Genomic DNA, 24,038 nt, shown 5'->3' on the forward strand with positions numbered 1-24,038 from the left:
AGGGGGCGCGAGGCATGTCATGACTAACTAAACAACAACAAATTATTGAAAATACAAGAACACATTCAAAGCTTTATTTGTCTTACATATAAACGAAAGTATTAAACAATGGCGACTGCTCGTGAGAGGGAACAATAAAGAGGGAACAATTACATATAAACTGCAAATTAAACAAAATACATGAGGTCCGAAAAATATTCCAGAGGAAAAATTAAACTAGACAGGCAGTGATGTACGTTTACAACAGGAAGTTGATATTTTCAATTCTGGACCTTTTGTCGCCTCGACCTTACTTCGTATTTCACCTTTTGTTACCATGAACGTTTCGACTCTCGACCTACATTCCTCGACCATTAATTTTGTGCCTCGACATTTTGGTCATCGGCGCTTTGTCGCACACACCCCAACAGATAATAAAGAAAGAAAATTCACTGGCAGGAGAATAAAGTATGTGCAGGAAAAGTTATTAGCAGTTCAGTAAATACAGATAGGAAAACATATATTTGTAAAAACGCGGTACTTAATTAATTGTACATTACCATTCACAATATATCTCAAATTCAACACTATAACCTGTTCTTTTTTCTCCACGGTTCAGTGTTACTTAAATATCAACTCACAATCAACACTATAACCTCTTCCCTTTTCTTTCACGGTACAGCGTTACTTAAACATCAACATTCCCAATATCACTCACAATCAACACAATAACATCTTCCCTTCTCTGCCACAGTACAGCGTTACTTGAACATCAACATTCCCAATATCACTCACAATCAACACTATAACATCTTCCCTTCCTTGCCACGGTACAGCGTTACTTGAACATCAACATTCCCAATATCACTCACAATCAACACTATAACATCTTCCCTTCCTTGCCACGGTACAGCGTTACTTGAACATCAACATTCCCAATATCACTCACAATCAACACAATAACATCTTCCCTTCTCTGCCACGGTACAGCGTTACTTGAACATCAACATTCCCAATATCACTCACAATCAACACTATAACATCTTCCCTTCTCTGCCACGGTACAGCGTTACTTCAACAGCAACATTCCCAATATCAATCACAATCAACACAATAACCTCTTCCCTTCTCTTTCACGGGAAGGCGTTACTTGAACATCAACATTCCCAATATCACTCACAATCAACACGATAACATCTTCCCTTCTCTGCCACGGTACAGCGTTACTTCAACATCAACATTCCCAATATCACTCACAATCAACACGATAACATCTTCCCTTCTCTGCCACGGTACAGCGTTACTTCAACATCAACATTCCCAATATCACTCACAATCAACACTATAACATCTTCCCTTCTCTGCCACGGTACAGCGTTACTTCAACATCAACATTCACAATATCACTCACAATCAACACGATAACATCTTCCCTTCTCTGCCACAGTACAGCGTTACTTGAACATCAACATTCCCAATATCACTCACAATCAACACAATAACATCTTCCCTTCTCTGCCACGGTACAGCGTTACTTGAACATCAACATTCCCAATATCACTCACAATCAACACGATAACATCTTCCCTTCTCTGCCACGGTACAGCGTTACTTGAACATCAACATTCCCAATATCACTCACAATCAACACAATAACATCTTCCCTTCTCTGCCACGGTACAGCGTTACTTGAACATCAACATTCCCAATATCACTCACAATCAACACAATAACATCTTCCCTTCTCTGCCACGGTACAGCGTTACTTGAACAGCAACATTCCCAATATCACTCACAATCAACACGATAACATCTTCCCTTCTCTGCCACGGTACAGCGTTACTTCAACATCAACATTCACAATATCACTCACAATCAACACGATAACATCTTCCCTTCTCTGCCACGGTACAGCGTTACTTGAACATCAACATTCCCAATATCACTCACAATCAACACGATAACATCTTCCCTTCTCTGCCACGGTACAGCGTTACTTCAACATCAACATTCCCAATATCACTCACAATCAACACTATAACATCTTCCCTTCTCTGCCACGGTACAGCGTTACTTCAACATCAACATTCCCAATATCACTCACAATCAACACAATAACATCTTCCCTTCTCTGCCACGGTACAGCGTTACTTGAACATCAACATTCCCAATATCACTCACAATCAACACGATAACATCTTCCCTTCTCTGCCACGGTACAGCGTTACTTCAACATCAACATTCCCAATATCACTCACAATCAACACTATAACATCTTCCCTTCTCTGCCACGGTACAGCGTTACTTGAACATCAACATGCCCAATATCACTCACAATCAACACTATAACATCTTCCCTTCTCTGCCACGGTACAGCGTTACTTGAACATCAACATTCACAATATCACTCACAATCAACACTATAACATCTTCTTTTTTCATCCACGGTACGGTGTCACTTGAATATCACTATTCACAATATCATATCAATCACAATCAACACTAACTTCTCCCCTTCTCTTCCACGGTAATTTCAACCAAAAACACTATATTGCGATTGCACTTATTTGCTCATGCATATGAGTTGTCCCCACGAAGGAATCATGGTAACTATGTAATTAAAGCGGTGTCTCTATAAACAGAAAAATAGTGCTTTTGTTTTTACAGCTGCTAACTTTGAGACTTAAAGGTACAGTAATCCTCATGTAACCACAATCGTGTTTGTTTGTTTGTTTGTTTGTTTGCTTAACGCCCAGCCGACCACGAAGGGCCATATCAGGGCGGTGCTGCTTTGACACAAAACGAGCGCCACACACAAGACAGAAGTCGCAGCACAGGCTTCATGTCTCACCCAGTCACATTATTCTGACACCGGACCAACCAGTCCTAGCACTAATCCCATAATGCCAGACGCCAGGCGGAGCAGCCACTAGATTGCCAATTTTAAAGTCTTAGGTATGACCCGGCCGGGGTTCGAACCCACGACCTCCCGATCACGGGGCGGACGCCTTACCACTAGGCCAACCGTGCCGGTCCACAATCGTGTGCACCTCTAAAGATCTCTCTAGATTTTAATGTGAACTGAGTGCCCTTCCATCTTTACACAAAAATGTGCCAGGATACTCCCCAAACTGTGCGTCCCTGCGTCCGATACGCACAAGCAGCCGAAAACGCGTACTAGAAATGTATTGAGCAGGTCCCGGGACGCACAAAACATATAGAGAGCGGGTCTTGGGACGCACAAAACATATAGAGAGCGGGTCCCGGGACGCACAAAACATATAGAGAGCGGGTCCCGGGACGCACAAAACATATAGAGAGCGGGTCCCGGGACGCACAAAACATATAGAGAGCGGGTCCCGGGACGCACAAAACATATAGAGAGCGGGTCCCGGGACGCACAAAACATATAGAGAGCGGGTCCCGGGACGCACAAAACATATAGAGAGCGGGTCCCGGGACGCACAAAACATATAGAGAGCGGGTCCCGGGACGCACAAAACATATAGAGAGCGGGTCCCGGGATGCACTAAATTTACGTAATCGTGCGTACCTTAGCTGACATTTTCAGACTGTTGTCGTCAGCTAAGAGCAAGTACCAATGTCCTGCTTGCGAACGTGCGTGTGTCTGTGTGCGTGTTGTTGTTGTGGAAATGTCTGGAATATTCCAATTAAAAAGGACTTCTCATATTACACTACTCGTCATCGCACAATGTTAGCAGTACAACGGGGGCTTTGGGGCCCCTGGAGTTTTGGGACCCTATAAAACTCCGAAGAGGGTGTCCATGAACCTTATACAATTTCATAGTAGAGGTCCCAGGACCCTCTAGGTGAGGCGTCCGTGGGGAGCCCTGTGTGCTTTTTAAAATACATATTAGAAGCAGTCAGAATGTTTTTTTGGTTTCTGTTTATGTCTCTAAGAAGTTTGTTTGTTTGTTTGCTTAACGCCCAGCCGACCACGGAGGGCCATATCAGGGCGGTGCTGCTTTGACATATAACGTGCGCCACACACAAGACAGAAGTCGCAGCACAGGCTTCGTGTCTCACCCAGTCACATTATTCTGACACCGGACCAACCAGTCCTAGCACTAACCGCATAATGCCAGACGTCAGGCGGAGCAGCCACTAGATTGCCAATTTTAAAGTCTTAGGTATGACCCGGCCGGGGTTCGAACCCACGACCTCCCGATCACAGGGCGGACGCCTTACCACTAGGCCAACCGTGCCGGTGTCTCTAAGAAGAAGCAATGTAATTCTTATCCCATGTCAAGCCATAGCCAGATCTAAGATGGTGAGCCGACGGGAAGGATTGGTCCTTTAAAGAGCAGTTTAAAACTGTCCATGCCAGACTCCTCCAGACATGCCTGTATTCATTATATCATGAGCTATTACAATTGAAAAAACAAACAAAAACAAAAACATTAAACCCTCCACAATGATGTGCCTGGCAAAAGTAAAAGAACCCACTAAAGGGAGCAAATGAGACACACATTGCCATAAATTGAACATCGATTTTGTGTGTGTATACACCGGATGTAAAAATAAGGAAACGTACCCAATGACTGACAGAAAGGATTATCTTTCAATCCTGACAGGAAACTCTGGAACCATCAAAGACAAAACAGACGGACAGGAGGAAATGTCAACAACGCTTGAAGGCTTTAGCACTAATTGCAGACAAGTCAGATTTTCCGGAGACAAAAGAACAAACTACAGAGTCTGTAGAGCGTTTCTATTGACAAAGCGAACAGCCGAGAAACATCGACATCGCAGAACCCAACGGACAGCAAACAAATGAAATAGAGCCAAAATGTGGAGCAAAGTCGGTGATGAAAGAGTATAAACTGTTGAAAAAGAAACCGAAAGGTGTTTTACCGTGATAAAAGCAATATTAATAACAAGACGCTGAAAAAAGAAAGACGATGGGTTTAAAGATAGAGATGTGACAATTCAAAAGCATGACTCAGGAAAACAAACAGTATGCCCCTTATCAACCAGGAAGTCTTTGCTTAAGTGGCCTCGGAACATGAAAAATTCATTACAGTAAATTCAACGTTCCCCGAAGGAACATAACTTATTCATTTCATATGTTTTGTTGTTGTTTTTGTATGTGTGAAGGTCATCATTCTCTGTCGGTAGAGTAGGCTACATGTGCCTACTGGAACAAAAACTAAGGCTTAAATAAAATGCATTTGAAAATGTCGTGTCCATCGTTAGTTAATATAATTGGCAATGCAGCCATTAGATTTTGTGGTTTGATTTTGTTGCGAAAACTATTTTGAACTCGTAAGAATTTTTCTCCATCGACTAATAAAGATCATTTTAAAATTTACAATGAAACAAATAGTTTTTCATACGTTTAGCAGAGACCTTACGAGTACTAATCTCAATAATCTACCGCACAAACATTCTTAACATTGTCACATAAACCAAAACATACTGCGACTACATTACAGGACAAACAGAAAGCCTTTTAGAGCCGCGGGAGCAATTCGAACAGAATCGACAGCCCAAAACGCATCCCTCTCATCTCCAGACCAAAGACCACCGGCGCTAGTCAGACGACCGAGGGCAGAGCAGACAGAAGAGCAAGTGTCTCCACTGTACCACCAACCCCCTCCATGTCGTTGGGCGCAGTTGATGGAGGTCGAGTTGTCGCTGTCGTTGTCGTAGGTGCTGAATGGTGCTCCGTCAAGGGGGCTCAAGCAGTCGTCTTTTGACGGAATCAAACAAAACAAACTAAAATTAAACAGACATACTGTACAACAAGGTACACAGACATACACACGCACGTATGTGCACACACACACATCCACACGCACGCACGCACGCACGCACGCACACACACACGCACGCACGCACGCACGCACACACACACTCACTCACACACACATACACACGCACGCACGCACGCACGCACACACACACTCACACACATACACACACAATGACACACACACACACACACGCACACGCACACACACGCATGCACACATACACACACATACACACACACACACACACGCATGCACACACACACACACACACAAACACACACACACACACACAATGGCACACACACGCACACGCACACACGCGCATACCCACATACACACACACACACACACACACACACGCATGCACACACACACACACACACAAACACACACACAAACACACACACACACACAAACACACACACACACACGCACACACACGCACACACACACAACCACACACGCCCTAGTGGATTCCCACTCACGTTCATCTCCCCTCCTCCTCCCCCTCCCCCCTCATTTGAACAAAAACAATCCACACGACAAATACCTGGCGATTTGTCTAGTACATGCGGAACCATCGTGAAGGTATAACCGATCTCGGCACCGCCCAATTTGAAGTCGTTGTAGTAAATATAAACCTTGGTTCCATTGAGCAAGGCGAAAGAGAACCGGAAACTGTAGTTCTTGCCCTCGTTCAAAGACAGGTGTCTCACGTGCTCCAGTCCCAGCCAATGGTCGCCGCTCACCTGTCACATATAGCACCAAAAAGTAATTTGCTGTGGGTTAGGGTAAGGGTAAAACCCTAAACCCTAATCAAATATAATGTATAATTAAGTAAACTCAAAAGCATAAACTATATTTCTGTCATTCGTAGAAAAGTAACTTTTCTAAAGGTTGTAAAGTGGCTACATAGCCTTTAGAAAATACTGTTGTCAGTTTTCGGAAAAGCACATTCGCTTTTGTTTGTTTGTTTGTTTGCTTAACGCCCAGCCGACCACGAAGGGCCATATCAGGGCGGTGCTGCTTTGACATATAACGTGCGCCACACACAAGACAGAAGTCGCAGCACAGGCTTCATGTCTCACCCAGTCACATTATTCTGACACCGGACCAACCAGTCCTAGCACTAACCCCATAATGCCAGACGCCAGGCGGAGCAGCCACTAGGCCAACCGTGCTGGTCACATTCGCTTGGCTTTGTTACTTTCTGTGCGAGTTGAACAGGTGTTATGTTGGTATTGTGATTCAGTCAAGATGGATTTGGAATGAAACAGCTATAGTTCTGTGATTGATCCGTTTACCGGTGTTTAATTACGATTTGCACTAAAAATCGACTCACTGAAACTCTGCTGGCAAGGCGAATTGACACGCTCAACTAGTCTCTGTTAGCCGTGGGAGTCATTTTACAAGTAGTCCGAGAAATACCGAGACCATAATTCAAGCAAAAATATGACATCTTCTTCTTCTTCGGGGTTCCAGAAATTCTGGTTACGAGTGAGCTCGTTTGCCCATACTCTGAGAGCATAGTCAGCTTCACTCCGCTTTCGTTGGGTAGGCATGCTGGGTATTTTCGTGTTTCCATAACCCACCGACCTTCGACATGGATTACAGGATCTTTTCCGTGTGCATTTGGTCTTGTGCTTGCGTGTACACACGAAGGGGCTTAAGTCACTGGCAGGTCTGCACATAAGTTGACCTAGGAGATTGATTTTCTTTTTTTTTCTTTTTCTCATTTTCATTACTTTATTGTCCCATCGCTGGAAAATTCGGGTCGCTTCCTCCCATTGGAAAGCTAGCAGCAACGGAGTCGCGCTACCCAGGTGTCTGCGTGTTTAGGTGTATTCAGCCACCTGCACTTATGGCAGAATGACCAAGGTCGTTTACGTGCCATTGCGGTGACACGGGGGTGGGACATGGCTTCCGTCTCTGGGTCTGCACATAAAGTTGACCCGTGTCCGTCCCGGCCCGAATTCGAACCTGCGACCTTCCGATCACAAGTCCAGTGCTTTACCAACTGAGCTACCGGTTCCCCGATCAATAGCATTGACATGCTTGGATTTGAAACGTTTCGGTTCATAGAGGTAATCATCTCGGACTAACGCCCTCCCAAGGCATAGATAAAGCCCGCCATCGCCTTGCTCGTACGGGCTTCAATGAGGCTTTGATCGGGCGTCAATACACTCATTACACGATGCATGCATGATAATCTCGATGTTTCAAATGGAAGCCTATCGACGCATAATTCTTGTAAAATTGCTAGTATGACCACTGACCTGCCCAAAACCATGAACATACTCCTGCCAGGGTCTGTTGAAGTCCACATCTCCGTACCGTCGCTCAAACAAGTAGGTGCGGCCCTGATTGGCTTTGCAGAAGACGGGGAAGGGGGCCGGGGAAGCAGGGGGGTGAATGAGGTAAGGTCCGTCTTGCGTTTGTCCCGTGTCGCTGATGTCCTTGCAGTCTGAAATCACAGAATGAATGACCGTTGTGATAACGAAAGGTTAGAAGGGGTTACACAATAAAAAAATATAAAAAAGCGCTGTCTCTCAGCAATGATGTAGATTTCTGTCAAACTTCATCGGATGTCATGCTTGCACACAAGAGGTACGTGCCGACAATTGTGGATATATTTTAAAAACACCATGTGTTTTTGTTGTTGTTGTTGTTGTTGCACAGCTTAGTTGAAGTGACAGGAACCAGATAACGATTACATGGATTACAGGATCTTTTCCGTGCGCACTTGGTCTTGTGCTTGCGTGTACACACGAAGGGGGTTAAGTCACCAGCAGGTCTGCACATAAGTTGACCTGGGAGATCGGAAAAATCTCCACTCTTAACCTACCAGGCAGCAGCGACCGGGATTCGAACTCACGACCTCCCGATTAGGAGGCCGACGTCTTACCACCACGCCACTGCGCCCGTCGAGTGATGGAGCAATACAGAGAAGAGATGAAAGTGGCACAGAGGAAGTTACTCGTTGTGGCTCCACTCGTGCGACATTACCTCGACTGTCTTCGCTGAGTTTGGCACATATCGGAAACATCTATCGTGTTACGTAAAACTGTCGCGACTGCAATACTGCATTTGGATGCAATGCAATGTGAACTTAGTGCTGTGGTACTCATGGCACGGACTGTTCGGTTTTGGTACATCGGTTCCTACTTACGACATATTTTCGCAAACTGTTGTATGGCCCCATCTCCCCTTTCCTTGTGAAGAGGCGAAGCCTTACCACAAACAAACATTCGTATTCGTATATTCGTAAATTCTGTCTCATCGTTATGTATGGTTATGGAATCTCACTCAAATGAGGAACACAAAAACGGCGGCCGCAGAAGCAACGGTGCCATTTCAAACAACAAAAACGGCAGCCGCAGAAGCAACGGTGCCATTTCAAACAACAAAAACGGCAGCCGCAGAAGCAACGGTGCCATTTCAAACAACAAAAACGGCAGCCGCAGAAGCAACGGTGCCATTTCAAACAACAAAAACGGCAGCCGCAGAAGCAACGGTGCCATTTCAAACAACAAAAACGGCAGCCGCAGAAGCAACGGTGCCATTTCAAACAACAAAAACGGCAGCCGCAGAAGCAACGGTGCCATTTCAAACAACAAAAACGGCAGCCGCAGAAGCAACGGTGCCATTTCAAACAACAAAAACAAGCACAGCACACGAAACGCGAATTTCCCAAGGCAGCTATTAGACTGTCAGAAGGAAATAAATGTAAACATTACCCAAGGCGCTTACCTCGATACGCGTTGGTGCAGTTCGTTCCATGGTACGGCGCAACACATTGGCACGTGTTATTGTCCGCAAAATATACACCTCCGTTCTGGCAAATCCCTGGCACTGTTTGTGACCCTTGATATTGCTGTGACACAGATACAAACAGATCAAAATAATAACTCTGAAAAATATTACAAGATAAGAACAGGACTTAACTATGTGATCCTGCAGATCACTGAGCAAAACAAATAAGGATTATTATCCACACCACTGATAACAAACAAAAACAAGAGGCGAAGCCATCAAGGCTCACGTAAGAAATCGACAAACAGTAACACAAACTCAATCACTCCGTCACACATACACACACACACACACACACACACACACACACACACACACACACACACACACACACACACACACACACACACACACACACACACGCACACACACACAGAAAGAGCATATCTATAGGTGAAACTGTGCAAGAAAGCGAGACACTAGATCTAGATCTGTCTGTCTGCATGTAGCCTACTTACAGGGACACGACTGCCAACAGAGTCTCGGCCCGCTCAAAATATAATAATGACCGAGACTTTCAGTACTTCCTTCGCGTGACGTCTAACCCTCTTACGTCATAATGTGACGTCAATGTAATGTGACGTCTTCAAATGTTAGAGTTTCTACCACAGACATACACACGCACAAACACACGCACCCACACACACACACACGCACAGACAGACAAAGTTACGATCGCATAGGCTACACTTACGTGAGCCAAATAGTGATTCAAAGATTATGAAAGATTAAGGTAACCTCAGTGTCAATCTTTTCATTTTCAGTTAATTTTTATGAATTTGTTGTCCCATCTCTGAGAAATGTGTACAGCTTTTTCAAAGTCGAAAGCTGAACGGAACGGAGTTGCGCTACATAGAGGTGTGTGTGTGTGTGTGTGTGTGTGTGTGTGTGTGTGTGTGTGTGTGTGTGTGTGTGTGTGTGTGTGTGTGTGTGTGTGTGTGTGTGTGTGTGTGTGTGTTCTTGAGAGTTTGACCTTTTAAAAGTAATCATTTGCAAATTGAATTTGAACACACAATTTGACCCTCGATAAACTCCCGCAGGTTGTTCATTTTGTGTACAAGTCTGAGTGGAGGGACAGTCTTATCACATGTAAAAGCCTGACTACAATTAAAATGGTTAGTCAAATCGCCTACACGTGAGAGATTAATTTTGCCTTTAAGCCTCCTATGAGACTTCCGCCCTTTTGTAATTTTGACGCCCGCGGATACACACACACACACACACACACACACACACGGGGAGAGAGAGCTAGAGAGAATACGAAAGTTTAATTGCTATAGGCCATCGGCCCCTTGCAATGGGGATATTACACATCACGCGCAACGAAGCTACGGTACAAAAAGAGAGAGAGAGAGAGAGAGAGAGAGAGAGAGAGAGAGAGAGAGAGAGAGAGAGAGAGAGAGAGAGAGAGAGAGAGAGAGAGAGAGAGAGAGAATACGAACGAAAGTTTATTCAGTTTTAGGCCAGAGCGAGAGAGAGAGAGAGAGAGAGAGAGAGAATGCCAATGGCAATGACAATGACAGTGACAATTCTTTATTTTACGAGGGTAACAGAATAAGCATAGGAATACTTAGAGGGACTAAACCTACTATAATAACTACTACTACTTGAATATATAATTAGTTAATAGTTTAAGTTAATTGACATAAGCGCATTATATAGAAACATTGTAGTTCATAAATGTTTATGACTAGGTGCAAAGCAACATTTTGCAAATCAAAGTAAAGTCAGAATACATATGGTTGATACTGCAACCACCAAGCAATGATCACACACCACCCCCCCCCCCCCCCCCCACGCCCTGTGTGTTGTAATTGTCCAAATGTGAAGCCGGGTATTCGGCTCTACTTCTTCCCGGCGAAGCGGGTATTCATCTAGTTCTATATACCGAAGCATGCACGATCGCGCAAAGTTCTCGCTACTGGAAGTCCGATAGAGAGTCCACTGCATTTGTCAGAGTCAGGGATACCTTGACTCACACTGCACACCAATACCATGCATCATAACATCATGATTTGATCAGTCCTTCAGTCTGTTGTTTTCTTCCGTGTGGTGACAGATATTGTAAGTCAATAAAACGTGCGTGACGGCCCTTTTCAGCATTTGCCAGTCCAAGATTGAAAAAAAACACATCACGGTGTTTGAAACTGTTCATGCTAAGTAAAAGCGGACTACTCGAGACACTATTCTCAGATCTTCTTCCAGTTCTTCTTTGTACAACTCAGCGTACCGATCTTTGCTGATCGGGGGCAATGTCCGAAGACACGACATGGCATGTTTATTAAGCTTGGTCATGCTGTCTGACTGATCGAAGAACCAGCGTTTACGATCTGTATTGAAATCATACATGAGCACAACATCATCACTTTTGCAGTACAAACTCCAATATGTTTTTCAAGTACAACAGTATCAAAAGATTCGTTTCTTCTTCTATCGCGGAGAAGTCTTCGTTTACGGCGGTCTCTCAGTTCACTTACCAGCAGCTTGATGTGTCTGATGTCAATACCTCTTTCAGACGTTATCTTTTTCATGTGTACCAGACTCTCACTGTTGTCGTCTGTCTGATTTACCGCACTATCATGCAAACAGTCTTTGGTCTGCCAACCACTTGCGCCCAAACACATGGTGTCGTCTTTATTGTTTACATGTTCCTCTCCACTGCGCCTAATGTCCGTGGCAGGCGGTGGGTCTGTCTCACGTGCAGAGCGTGGCGTGTCAACACAGGAATGTGTACTGTCATGTTGTGACGGAGGCATGAACTCAGGGGTGGCTAAAACTAGACCGCATGGCGAAGTATGCCTACTGTCAACAATGTTTTCACTTGTCTTATTTTCTTGTTCTTGTCTTTTGTTTGTTTCTGTGGAGCACTGTGTCACAATGTTTTCTGTTCTTGTTTCGTCAGTCCGTGAAGTAGCACCCCTGTCTTCTGCCTTTTTCTTGTCGCGGCGTATCTGTGACGGGGGTTTGCGTCTCCACGCGCCCACTGGTAATGTCGACTCGCCATCTTGTTGCTCTGCGGAGTTGAAGAGAAGCACGACGACAGGTTTGTCGCCTTCGCCTGACACCTTCCAGGAGATAAGGGCGTGGTCCGCGATACTGGTGGTCAGAATAGACTCCACAGTTTTAGGTAGGCCTAAAACTGACATCTTAGTGGCTGTTGTTGCTGAAAATGTTGAACTTTTGTCACAGCAAATGTGTTCGTGTCTTGCCACAGCGACCACTCGCGAGAGAGAGAGGGGAGAGAGAGAAAAGAGGGGGGGAGAGAGAGATAGAGAAGGGGGAGAGAGAGAGAGAGAGAGAGAGAGAGAGAGAGAGAGAGAGAGAGAGAGAGAGAGGGAGAGAGAAAAGGCGGATCGGCAGCAAGGCGGAAAGATCGCCATAAGATAATAGAGAAATGTGCACAAAACGGACACAACAAAAGGGACAGACATGCATAACACACGAATAAACTTGCTTTCTTTCGGTAGTACTTGACGCTCCCATTGACCGCCTCCATGTTGGAGCAGTCTGAGGCAGCCAGGCTGGAACCCAGATGGCATTGCAACCCCGAGGCGTTCTCAATCACCACAGACACACAGGCATCGTCTCCACTGCATGCGACATGACACTCCAGCTTAGTTTTGACACGGCGAGTGTGGAGCCTGTGACCTCTGGACAAAGTCATGCCCGTGCAACGCGTTTCCCGAGAGTAGTTTGTGACAATGATGGAAAGATAAGCTTGGTGTATGAACGAACAGTACAGGTATGTCAAGAGAACTGCTCTGACTGCCATTGCGTGGTCTGTTCTGAGTATTCTGTAATCAAAAACACACATTTAAATTGGAATACAATTAAAACTAAATAACTTAAAGAGAAAAACAAAACTGGGAACAGAAAAGGAAAAGAAGGGAGAGAAAAGAAATGCAAAAAATGAAATGAAAAAGAAAAATGGTGGTCCTCCTCTGCAAAGTTTAGTTTTTCTTGCTTTCTAATATATTTCTGACATCAACGTCTGTCGATGTGTCTGCTCATACATGTGTAGCGATGTGCCTTCCTTGGATGTTAAGAATAAAATATCCGCGACCAACTCATTTCTTGTTTATAAACAGGAATGTTAAAATGTTGTTTTCTGGTGTTACAAAAAAGAAGACATACAATTATGCTAAATACAAAAACAAAACAAAACGATTAAACAGAAAAATCAACAGACAACAGACAACAGACAACAGACAACAGACAACAGATAAAACACAACTTACCTCTTCCAATGTTTAAAATCTTTGACCTCATTCGTACCACTCCACCGAAGTATGTCATGCTTAGATTTCTGGGGTGAACATAAACTGTCAACGCAGGAAGCTGCTTGTTCTATTTCAAAGAAGTGGAAAGACGATGAAAATCCAGGGGTTTTTTCAGCAGTGTTTTTCGGAGATGAATTCAGAATGGTATTTCTTTGATCGGGAGTTAAGAAACTGGTTTGACTACACACCTTTGCCTCCTTACGCGTTTACCGTTTCACACACACACACACACACACACACACACACACACACACACACACACACACACACACACACACACACACACACACACGTAGAATCAGACACATACATACACAAAGCCATAGTTCGCTGTGCGAAAAGTACAAGAAAAAGCTCTAGAAAGATTCTTTAGTGGCCATTAACCATTGAACGTAACCCGGTGCGTCTCTATTGTCCGCTTTGTATTTCATTCCAAAATATATCATCGATTATTTTTATTTTGGTACTGAAACATGAACGATAGATTTTTGAAACATATCCTGCTAGCAAGAAGTTATTTGATCTATATCAAGGTCAAAGAGTCCGTCTACTGATGATTTTCTTACAAAGTGAAATTTACTGCAAGAATAATAATGTGTTATGCATGTGATTGTTACCATAAGATTGTTTCACACACATTAAGTGATATTTTATTTGCTTGTTAAAAGAAATAAGGTGTTTTGTTTAAAATGTATTTGTTTTTAACTTTTAGTTACGTGTTGTTGTCGTATTTAATGTCGTAATGAAGGGCGCAGTGGCGTGGTGGTAAGACGTCGGCCTCCTAATCGGGAGGTCGTGAGTTCGAATCCCGGTCGCTGCCGCCTGGTCGGTTAAGAGTGGAGATTTTTCCGATCTCTCAGGTCAACGTATGTGCAGACCTGCTAGTGACTTAACTCCCTTCGTGTGTACACGCAAGCACAAGACCAAGTGCGCACGGAAAAGACCTGTAATCCATGTCGGAGTTCGAAAATACCCAGCATGCCTACTCAACGAAAGCGGAGTGAAGCTGACTGTGCTCTCAGGGTATTGTGTGGGGAATCCAAATGGGCAAACGAGCTCACACGTAACCCGACAATTCTGGAACGCTGAAGAATGTCTTAATAATGTTTTACTAAAGTGCGCGTCTAAACAGTTGACAGACAGGACTACATGTTTTGTAGACAATGTGTTGTTCATTGTTGGTGTAGGCCTAATGTCATTGTTTAAGATACCTTACTTTGCTTGCGAATAGTCATGCGCACCGCCAGAAATTTGTACTGACAGAAAACATTATGGGAGAAATGCACAAAATTTAATTAAATTTAAATAAAAAAGAAGACACACCAGTAACCAGGTAAGGTTCTTGTTTTGATCAATATTTTATTTCGGCAGATAAACTGCCTTCGTCAGGATCGTATGAAAGTAGAGAATCATACATGCAGAATCATACGGAATGTTTACTTACATTTATGAATATGAAAACAACAGCAAGCCTAAGGTTTATAGTGGTGTCTTCTACTTCAATATAACAACAGCAAGCCTAAGGTTTATAGTGGTGTCTTCTACTTCAATATAACAACACAAATCAAAATCAAAAGCCTCGCTGCTTATGATTGTGCGAATGTTGGCTTTGTTTGATAAATCAATGGACGAATTCTGAAAATAACTCAGTTAGGTTTGTATGGAGTGAGGCAGATCGAGCGACATGATTTTGCAAAACCTCGTACAAACATCGGAGGTGCCATTTACACACACATTATAATCAAGTTCACACAGACACAAATTTACAGACACACACACACACACACACACACACACGCACCCCCCAACCCCCCCCCCCCCCCACCCCACACACGCACACACACACGCACATCCACACACACACGCACACACACACGCACACACACACACACACACGCATACACACACACACACACACACACACACACACACACACACACACACACACATAGATACATTTAATTATGTTTTTATTGAATTTATTGAAAATAGCACTGACAGAATTAGTGTAGCACACACAAAAAGCAATAAACGACTTCTTTTCCTTAATCATCATCATCATCATCATCATCATCATCATCATCATCATCATCATCATCATCATCATCAACAACAAACGACTTCTTTTTCTTAATCATCATCATCATCATCATCATCATCATCACCATCATCATCATCATCTATTTCTTTTCGAAAAAGTCTTCCACCTAGTGATCATAAACGGTCTTCTTGTGTAAGATCTCATGCTACATTTCTGTCTCTCTTTCGTTCTTCAGCCACATAACAACCCCATTACCCGGACAGCGCCTTTAAATTGTGGTTGGAAGTCTACAGTATTGAAGTTAGGCTTTATGTAGCTACCTTCATGCAAACTAATGCAAACAGAAGACCCTTTTTTTCTCGTTTGATTGATAACACCAACCTTAATCATACAGTGGGGGATAATGCTTTAGGTAAGCACACGGCCGGCTCTGACGGGCGATTGATGGTATATGGTGCTTAGTGAGGACGTATGTAGCTACCTTAATGCAAAGGAATATGAAAGGAAGTGGTTTCTTGCTTTTGATTGCTAACCCTCAGCCTTCACACATTTACAGTATAAGCACACACGCGTACACTCGCATTCGTGCACGAACGCACGCGCCTTTAACATTCGAAGTGAAAACAAAGAAACAAGCTGGTACATGTATTGTACATTGTATAGTTTATTACTCACTTGCTCTAACCACTCTTGTTTTTCTCACGTTTTTGCTGTCGCGACCAGGCTGTGTATGCCAAAATAGTCAAAGAGTTCATGTTCCAACAACCAGTGAAAAAACCTACCCATCAAACCACCGTCTGTTATGCATGCATACTCTCTCATTGGTTTTGAGCGTTGTTCAATTAATGCCATGCACAATATAAATAATAAGAACAAAATGGTGGAGTTTATGTGGGTGAGTTTCTTCCTCATACTTGCACTGGCTTTACGGACGTTCAATAAAAATCTAATACAAAATTGTGAACATTTATAACATGGTATATTTGAAAAAGAAATAATGCACAATAGTAACAGATAAGTCGTACAAAAACGCAAGCAAGTGGTTGCACGCATTTGAATGATAACACTAATGAAACTACGGTGAACTTAAAAATGTTAATGTCAGCTTTAATGCGAAATACTACACATTTAACATTTTAACATTTCATCAAAAGTAACGTGACAGTTTATTAGAGCCTCTTATACTTCCATTGACATATATTAACCATAAGTGACGGGCGGGGTGGTAAGACGTCGGCCTCTTAATCGGAAGGTCGAGGGTTCGAATCCCGGCCGCGGCCGCCTGGTGGGTTAAGTGTGGAGATTTTTCCGATCTCCCAGGTCAACTTATGTGCAGACCTGCTAGGGGCCCTTCGTGTGTTCACGCAAGCACAAGACCAAGTGCGCACGGAAAAGATCCTGTAATCCTTGTCAGAGTTCGGTGGGTTATAGAAACACGAAAATATCCAGCATGCTTCCTCCGAAAGCGGCGTATGGCTGCCTAAATGGCGGGGTAAAAACGGTCATACACGTAAAATTCCACTCGTGCAAAAACACGAGTGTACGTGGGAGTCTAAGCCCATGAACGAAGAAGAAGAAGAAGAAGAAGAAGAAGAAGAAGAAGAAGAAGAAGAAGAAGAAGAAGAAGAAGAAGAAGAAGAAGAAGAAGAAGAAGAAGAAGAAGAAGAAGAAGAAGAAATAACCATAAGTATTTACATAAGTGTAAGATTGAGTTAGTTCTTAATATCGGCGTAGAGGCCTTCTTGATCTTTATTAAAATGAAACACTTTTTTGATTTCCTGTTGTAATGTTTGAAGAATGAGATTTTTTTTTAAAGTTCTGAGTTTCATTAAAGTGTGAGTTAAAAACTATGTTCAAAGAAAAACAAAGAGAAAAAGAAGAAGGCAAAAAGAAAACAAAAGGACACACAATTTACAACAGCGAACAAATCAAAGGACGACTGAATTTAGAGACTTCAAACAATATCATGCATTTTAATATTATTTGGAAGCTTGCTTCACCAGCATGACATTTCTTTCAAAACCACAACAGTCTAAAATCAAACAAAACATGTCACGTAAAGCAAAATTAATACATTTAGTCAATCTGTCGCACTCACAGAATAAAACAGAATGCGCTGCATTTGTTCAAGAATGATAGGTTGGCTGAGACCCCGCGGCCGACATAGCGCTGACACATTGTTTCGGCAAAACAAGCCCATTGAACCTAATTTCCATATGGTTTAAACTGTTTTATTCAACGTTTGTGCATTATTTACAAAAAATCGTATATTGAGTAAACAACAACAAGCATAATGCATATGATGGTGTTTACAGTTTTCTAGAAAATTACATATAAATGGCGGCTATTGTACAGTTTAAATGAAAAGCAAGCAAACATGAAAGGAAAATTGAATGAAAATTGTACATCAAAACAAAAATCCGTTTAAGAATACATATATAATATTTATGGTGTTAGTGAGTAAGAGATAGGGAGGGAGAGAGGGAGTGAGAGAGGGAGAGAGAGAAAGAGAGAGAAAGAGAGAGAGAGAGTGTGAGAGAGAGAGAGAGAGAGAGTGTGAGAGAGAGAGAGAGAGAGAGAGAGAGAGAGAGAGAGAGAGAGAGAGAGAGAGACTTTCTTCTTTCTTTATTTGGTGTTTAACGTCGTTTTCAACCACGAAGGTTATATCGCGACGAAGAGAGAGAGACGAGTAGACGTATCGATTTTGCTTTCACTTTACATGTTTATCTGTTCGAAACGGCCGGACTGTCCAATAAATTCCTGCACTGTTAAAAAGATTTTTTTGTTAATTTTTGTTTGCAAAGAGGGGTTTCCATATAATGAATTTTCTTGATTTTTGAACTTGTTTCTAATCTAAATATATATTATGTATACATTTTTGGGTTCAGGAGATGATAAAGTACACAATGCAATCATTGTTATATCTGTTGGCAAGAATTCGACTTTAATCACAATTTTAAAGGAAAAACTCATTAATATTTGTGTCAGCTTCCGAGCTGAAATGCAATCCCACTTGTCTATCTGCAGAATACACTTACACAATAATATCAACAAACACAAACAAAGAAACAAACAAACAAAATTGAATGTCCTTTGAAACGTCTTGGGCTAGAACTGCTTACGAGGTATGATCTAAACAAAATGATAAAATAGGATTTTTGCGAAGACTGTTTGGTGTATTGGCCCAAACTACAATACTCTCGTTTAAAGCGCTCTTCGGAAGTCCTTTCGCGTGTCAGGGCCGTTTCCCTTTTCACCAGTTTTGATTCATCGTGGTTTTTCCCCCCAGATTTTAGCGTATGGAGCAGCTTTGATTCGTGTAACTGTCTTCACATCTGTACAAATGTCCATTGTATCATTACCCTGCTACAGTCTTTCAAAGTAGTTTTTCAAGGTGCTTCTTAAGACCTGGTTTTGAAGCACAACCCCAAATCACATCATTGTATAACGTTGCAACCTAATGACGTTCTTTCTGAATGGTCACCAGCTGAGTGTGTGTGGCCTTTGAAATGATATATCACTGTATAATTATGATCAGTGACCTGAGACATTCATAAAAGCAGTTTGATCATTTTGATTGGATCATACTTCCTAATATTTCAATGTTCTAGACCTCGACTTTTAATTTAGTGTGTTTTGGACTCTAATTGTTAAACTTTAAAGTGATCTGGACTTCAACTGTTACCAACCTTGAAGTTTCATTGTTTTCTACCATTGGACCATTATTACGGTTTAACTTTAAAGACTCTTGTACCCGGATGTCAAGCTTGTAAATGTCCTGGTTTTCGATATTTGAAATAGCGTTGATTTCGACTGTTGAAACTTTGAAATGTCCTGTACTTTTACTCTGAACATCAATACATCGTTCACTCTGAGTGTTGAATTTGTAGGACTCCTTCGTCGTAGTTATTTGGCCCCTCCAGCCCAAAAAGCTTCCAGATTACTGATATATCACGTTCCCTGCAAAAGGACAGATAAAAAAAAAATTTTTATTGCGAAAGAATGTAACTGTACATATCATACTGAGGTTCAACATCATTGTCAAATGTATTTGCACTCATTGTTTTTCGGGTCAATCTTTACTTAAATATCCTTTAATGTGAGAACTGCACTTGTAAATGTGTAAACTCATAACATGTGTGTGTGTTCGTGTGTGGGTGTATGTGTGTGTGAGTGTGTGTGTGTGTTTGTGTGTGTGTGTGTGTGTGTTCGTGTGTGGGTGTATGTGTGTGTGAGTGTGTGTTTGTGTGTGTGTGTGTTTGTGTGTGCATGTGTTCGTGTGTGTGTGTGTGTGTGTGTGTGTGTGTGTGTGTGTGTGTGTGCGAGTGTGTGTGTGTGTGTGTGTGCGAGTGTGTGTGTGTGTGTGTGTGTGTGTGTGTGTGTGTGTGTGTGAGTGAGTCGGTCAGTGGATGCGTGGGTGGTTGGGTACGTGTATGTGCGTGCGTGCGTAGGTCGGTGTGTGTGTGAGTGTGTGTGTGTGTGTGTGTGTGTGTGTGTGTGTGTGTGTGTGTGTGTGTGTGTGTGTGTGTGTGTGTGTACATACCATTTTGACCAGAATAAAAGGTGGGCCTCATATCTGGCGAAGGCTGGTACACGTCAGGGTTGAAGTAGTTCCGCCTTTCTTCAGGCTCCTGCCTTTGTTTAGCAGCCCTGTCGTCGCCATCAGAAAAGAAGAGCTACTTTATTTTATAACAAAGCACCTAGTCTTATATTTTGATTTCTTCCGAAAAAGACACACCCACGCAGTTGGCTATCAGACATACCAAGCTTGGTGCTGAGCTAAAAGAGAGTTTGTTATGGATTTTTTCTCCTTCATTTTTGTCTTCTCTATTCTGGGCCTCTCATGAGAGGTTAAAGAAAGAAAAAACCCAAGCTTTGGGTTTTTTTTTTACATTTGATGATTGTCGCCAAATCTGGAAAGGTATAATTCCTGTAAACGCTACGAACGCGTTTTCGTTTCAAGAAGAAATACTGCTATTACTAATGAATTGACCATCTAGATGAAAAACACTTTTCACCTATTACTGCCCACAACTTTTCGAACCGAGTCGCTGGGGAATCTAAAGACATGAAGGGCACGCTTATGTTTGGTAAGAGCAAACAGAAGCCTATTTATTCGAATGTTATGAAAACAAAATTGATGATGCTGATTTGATTGGTGAAGGACACAATTATAAAAGATTTTATGCAACAGATTTTGGGACACAGATCCTTTTTTCACGTTGATTGTATCACAGTTTGGAAGTGAGGTTTGGTGTATCTTATAGAACATGCATTCAGAATGATCAAATCACAATATATGCAGATATAGGAATGGGGGGGGGGGGGGGGGAACTTCAGACAGACAGACAGATAGACGAATATATTCACATACACACAGATACACACTTTTTCTTTTCTTTATTTGGTGTTTAACGTCGTTTTCAACCACGAAGGGTTATATCGCGACGGGGCAGATACGCACAGATACACGCATAAACACACACACACACACACACCACGACCACCCCACCCACACACACACAAACACCACACACACACACACATACACACACCACAACCCCACACACACACCACAACCCCACACACACACACAAACACACACATACACACACCCCCTCCCCCCCCCACACACACACCACCCCACACTTACACACACACTCACACACCACCACCACCCCTCACACACACACACACACCACCCCAACCACACATACACACACACACCACCCCCCCCCCCACATATATCCTTACCTGTCGTCAACACCAGCATCTGGTTTCTTGGCGTTCTTTAATTTGACAATGATGAAAGCAGTCACAGCTCCCACGAGAATGACACCCACAGGAATACCGGTGGAAAGACCAATCAGCAGCCACGCCTGAGAGGGGTCTGTCACACACAACAGAAGTATTTTAAAGCCATATGTACTCGATGACTATACACGTACACGCTAATTGCTTTACCAACAGCTGGAGACATGCTAAATTAAGTTCCCTGCAAAATATTGTGGTCTAGGACCCCTTCAATGTTGAGATATTTGAATTTTTATTTTGATCTAGATGGTCCTATTTATAGATTTGGCAACACATGTAACGTTGATGCAAGGGAGCTAACACCGCGGCTTTGTTGACATCCTCACTTTTTCAGAGGCTAGAACAAGCTGTAATGCATGTATTATGGTCCGCGCATGGTGACATATCGTCATTATATGGTCTTATGGTGCGTTTGACATCGATTGTGGGCAAACTACACTTTGTAAACACGGGAGTGCGTTAGTATGCCTTTAAACAAAAGTAGACACATCAGTAAAAAGGTTAGATTTTTCTTGTTCAATATTTCGGCAAACTGCCTTCTTCAGGATGTCATTATGAAAGTGTTCAACAGAAGTCTTGAGGAAATGACTTTAATATATCGATCCTCTAACAGGGATTGCCAAATCTTCAAATTGTAGGCTAACTCACCAGCCGGGCGAGTACCTTCAATAAATGTATCAGCTAGCCAGAAATTTCGCTGACCCGGATCAAGCCACAGTAATTGCATCTGCAGTGTTTATATAGTCTTGAAACTCGACATTACAACCTAAAGTGTTGCATTTGACAGGGATTGTCTAGCCCGGCAGATTGCCTGGTGATCGAGCGTATGATTTGGCCATCCCTGTCTAAGATCCGAATTTAACACTTTGTCGCTTACAAAGGCGCCGTACGTATCGTGAGAAGTGGCCGCCGGGAAGATAGTGTAAACGTAGGTACGTTTACACTATGTTCCCGCCGACCACGGCAGCCCCGTTTCAGCCCACCGTGGACAAAACGGGATGCACGTGAGACAAAGTGGGGGGACGGAATGGGCAAACGTGACAGGCCGTGATTGCCGTGGATGCCGTGCCAGATTTTTAAACTGTCAAAAAAATAAGCTCATCGTCTCAGGTCTGACCGGGCTTTTACATGAGATAAGGCCAAAAAAAAAAATAGGTCTGTTTACGGTAACCCGACCGACCCTAGTTTTTTCGCGCGACCCTAGACTTTTTTTTTGCATTTGGGAAAAAAAAAAAAAAATCTTGTTTTTTTGGCAAAATAACGTAAAAATATGTTTTTTTGGAGAAAAAATAAAAATAACAAAAATAAAAAATCCCGGCCTACCGACCCTATTTTTTGGGTCTATGTTACCGTAAACAGACTTTTTTTTTTTGGCCTAAGAACATCCCTCGACTTAAACACGTACGACAAATAAACAGGTTCTTTCTGCACACAGTGTAAAAGGTTCGTACGCGTTTTAAACGCATACTGTCAGAATGTATGTTCTTGAAAATGTGGTTGCAGTGAGATGAAAAATTAAGTCTGGCCCACGGGGACAACGCTTGCCACCAAGCTGTAGGGGAGACTCAAGGAATGCAAACTGACAGCCCAATTCAAAATCACGGGCCAAAGAATATTTACACAACCATCATCGAACGCTGAAGAAGAAGACGATTGTGTTTTTTTGCGTGCGTACGTACGTGCGTGCGTGCGTGCGTACGTACGTGCGTGCGTGCGTGCTTATGCGCGTCTCTATGTGTGTGTGTGTGTGTGTGTGTGTGTGTGTGTGTGTGTGTGTGTGTGTGTGTGCGTGTCTATAGTGTCCTTGCGACTCTAGATTCGGACTGCCTATCTTCTAAGATCTTGCTTCCTTAGATTTGATGTTCATACCGTCTGTAAATTGACCTTAATGTAAAGCCCTATCAAGACCACAGTATCAAGGCCGGGGTGGCCGGGGTGGCCGGGGTGGCCGGCTGGTGAGTGAGAGACAGTAGTAATATGCCATAAATTTGTCATCAGTACGTGCCCAATTTGAATATACTCCCTCCCAGTGTAAACAATCTTGTGCATCGGCAAATACATGTCCAGGCATTAAGATACGGAATAAACAACATTCTTCCACTTAGCCACGTACAAAACAAATACAAACAAACAAAAAACAATCAAAAACAATGTCAATCAAAAAACAATCAAAAACAATGTAATGCAAACTGGATTTGTTTTTCAATCTTAGTATTAATTCCCAGTGACCCTCCACCACGGAATGAGTCGCATGTCACCTTTGCATGATTTTCATATTTTTACATTTTCCTAAAGAGTTTGTTATGCTCTATCCAGTGGTGAAAACCGTTTTAG

At 42.8% G+C, this 24,038-nt stretch overlaps 1 protein-coding gene across 1 annotated transcript in view; it reads right to left on the bottom strand.

The window, feature by feature from the left end:
• Nucleotides 1–13,316: 13,316 nt before the first annotated feature.
• LOC138946845 (fibrillin-1-like) overlaps nt 13,317–24,038 on the bottom strand; it is a 67,542-nt gene continuing 56,820 nt past the window's right edge. Inside the window, exons 23-25 of the mRNA XM_070318250.1 lie at nt 21,645–21,780; nt 20,434–20,540; nt 13,317–13,363 (exon numbers count right to left, since the gene is read on the bottom strand). Coding sequence (XP_070174351.1) covers nt 13,317–13,363; nt 20,434–20,540; nt 21,645–21,780 — 290 coding nt within the window. The remainder of the gene's footprint in view (nt 13,364–20,433; nt 20,541–21,644; nt 21,781–24,038) is intronic.

This window comes from Littorina saxatilis, linkage group LG14 (assembly GCF_037325665.1).
Source record: "Littorina saxatilis isolate snail1 linkage group LG14, US_GU_Lsax_2.0, whole genome shotgun sequence".
Classification (NCBI taxonomy): Eukaryota; Metazoa; Mollusca; class Gastropoda; order Littorinimorpha; family Littorinidae; genus Littorina; species Littorina saxatilis.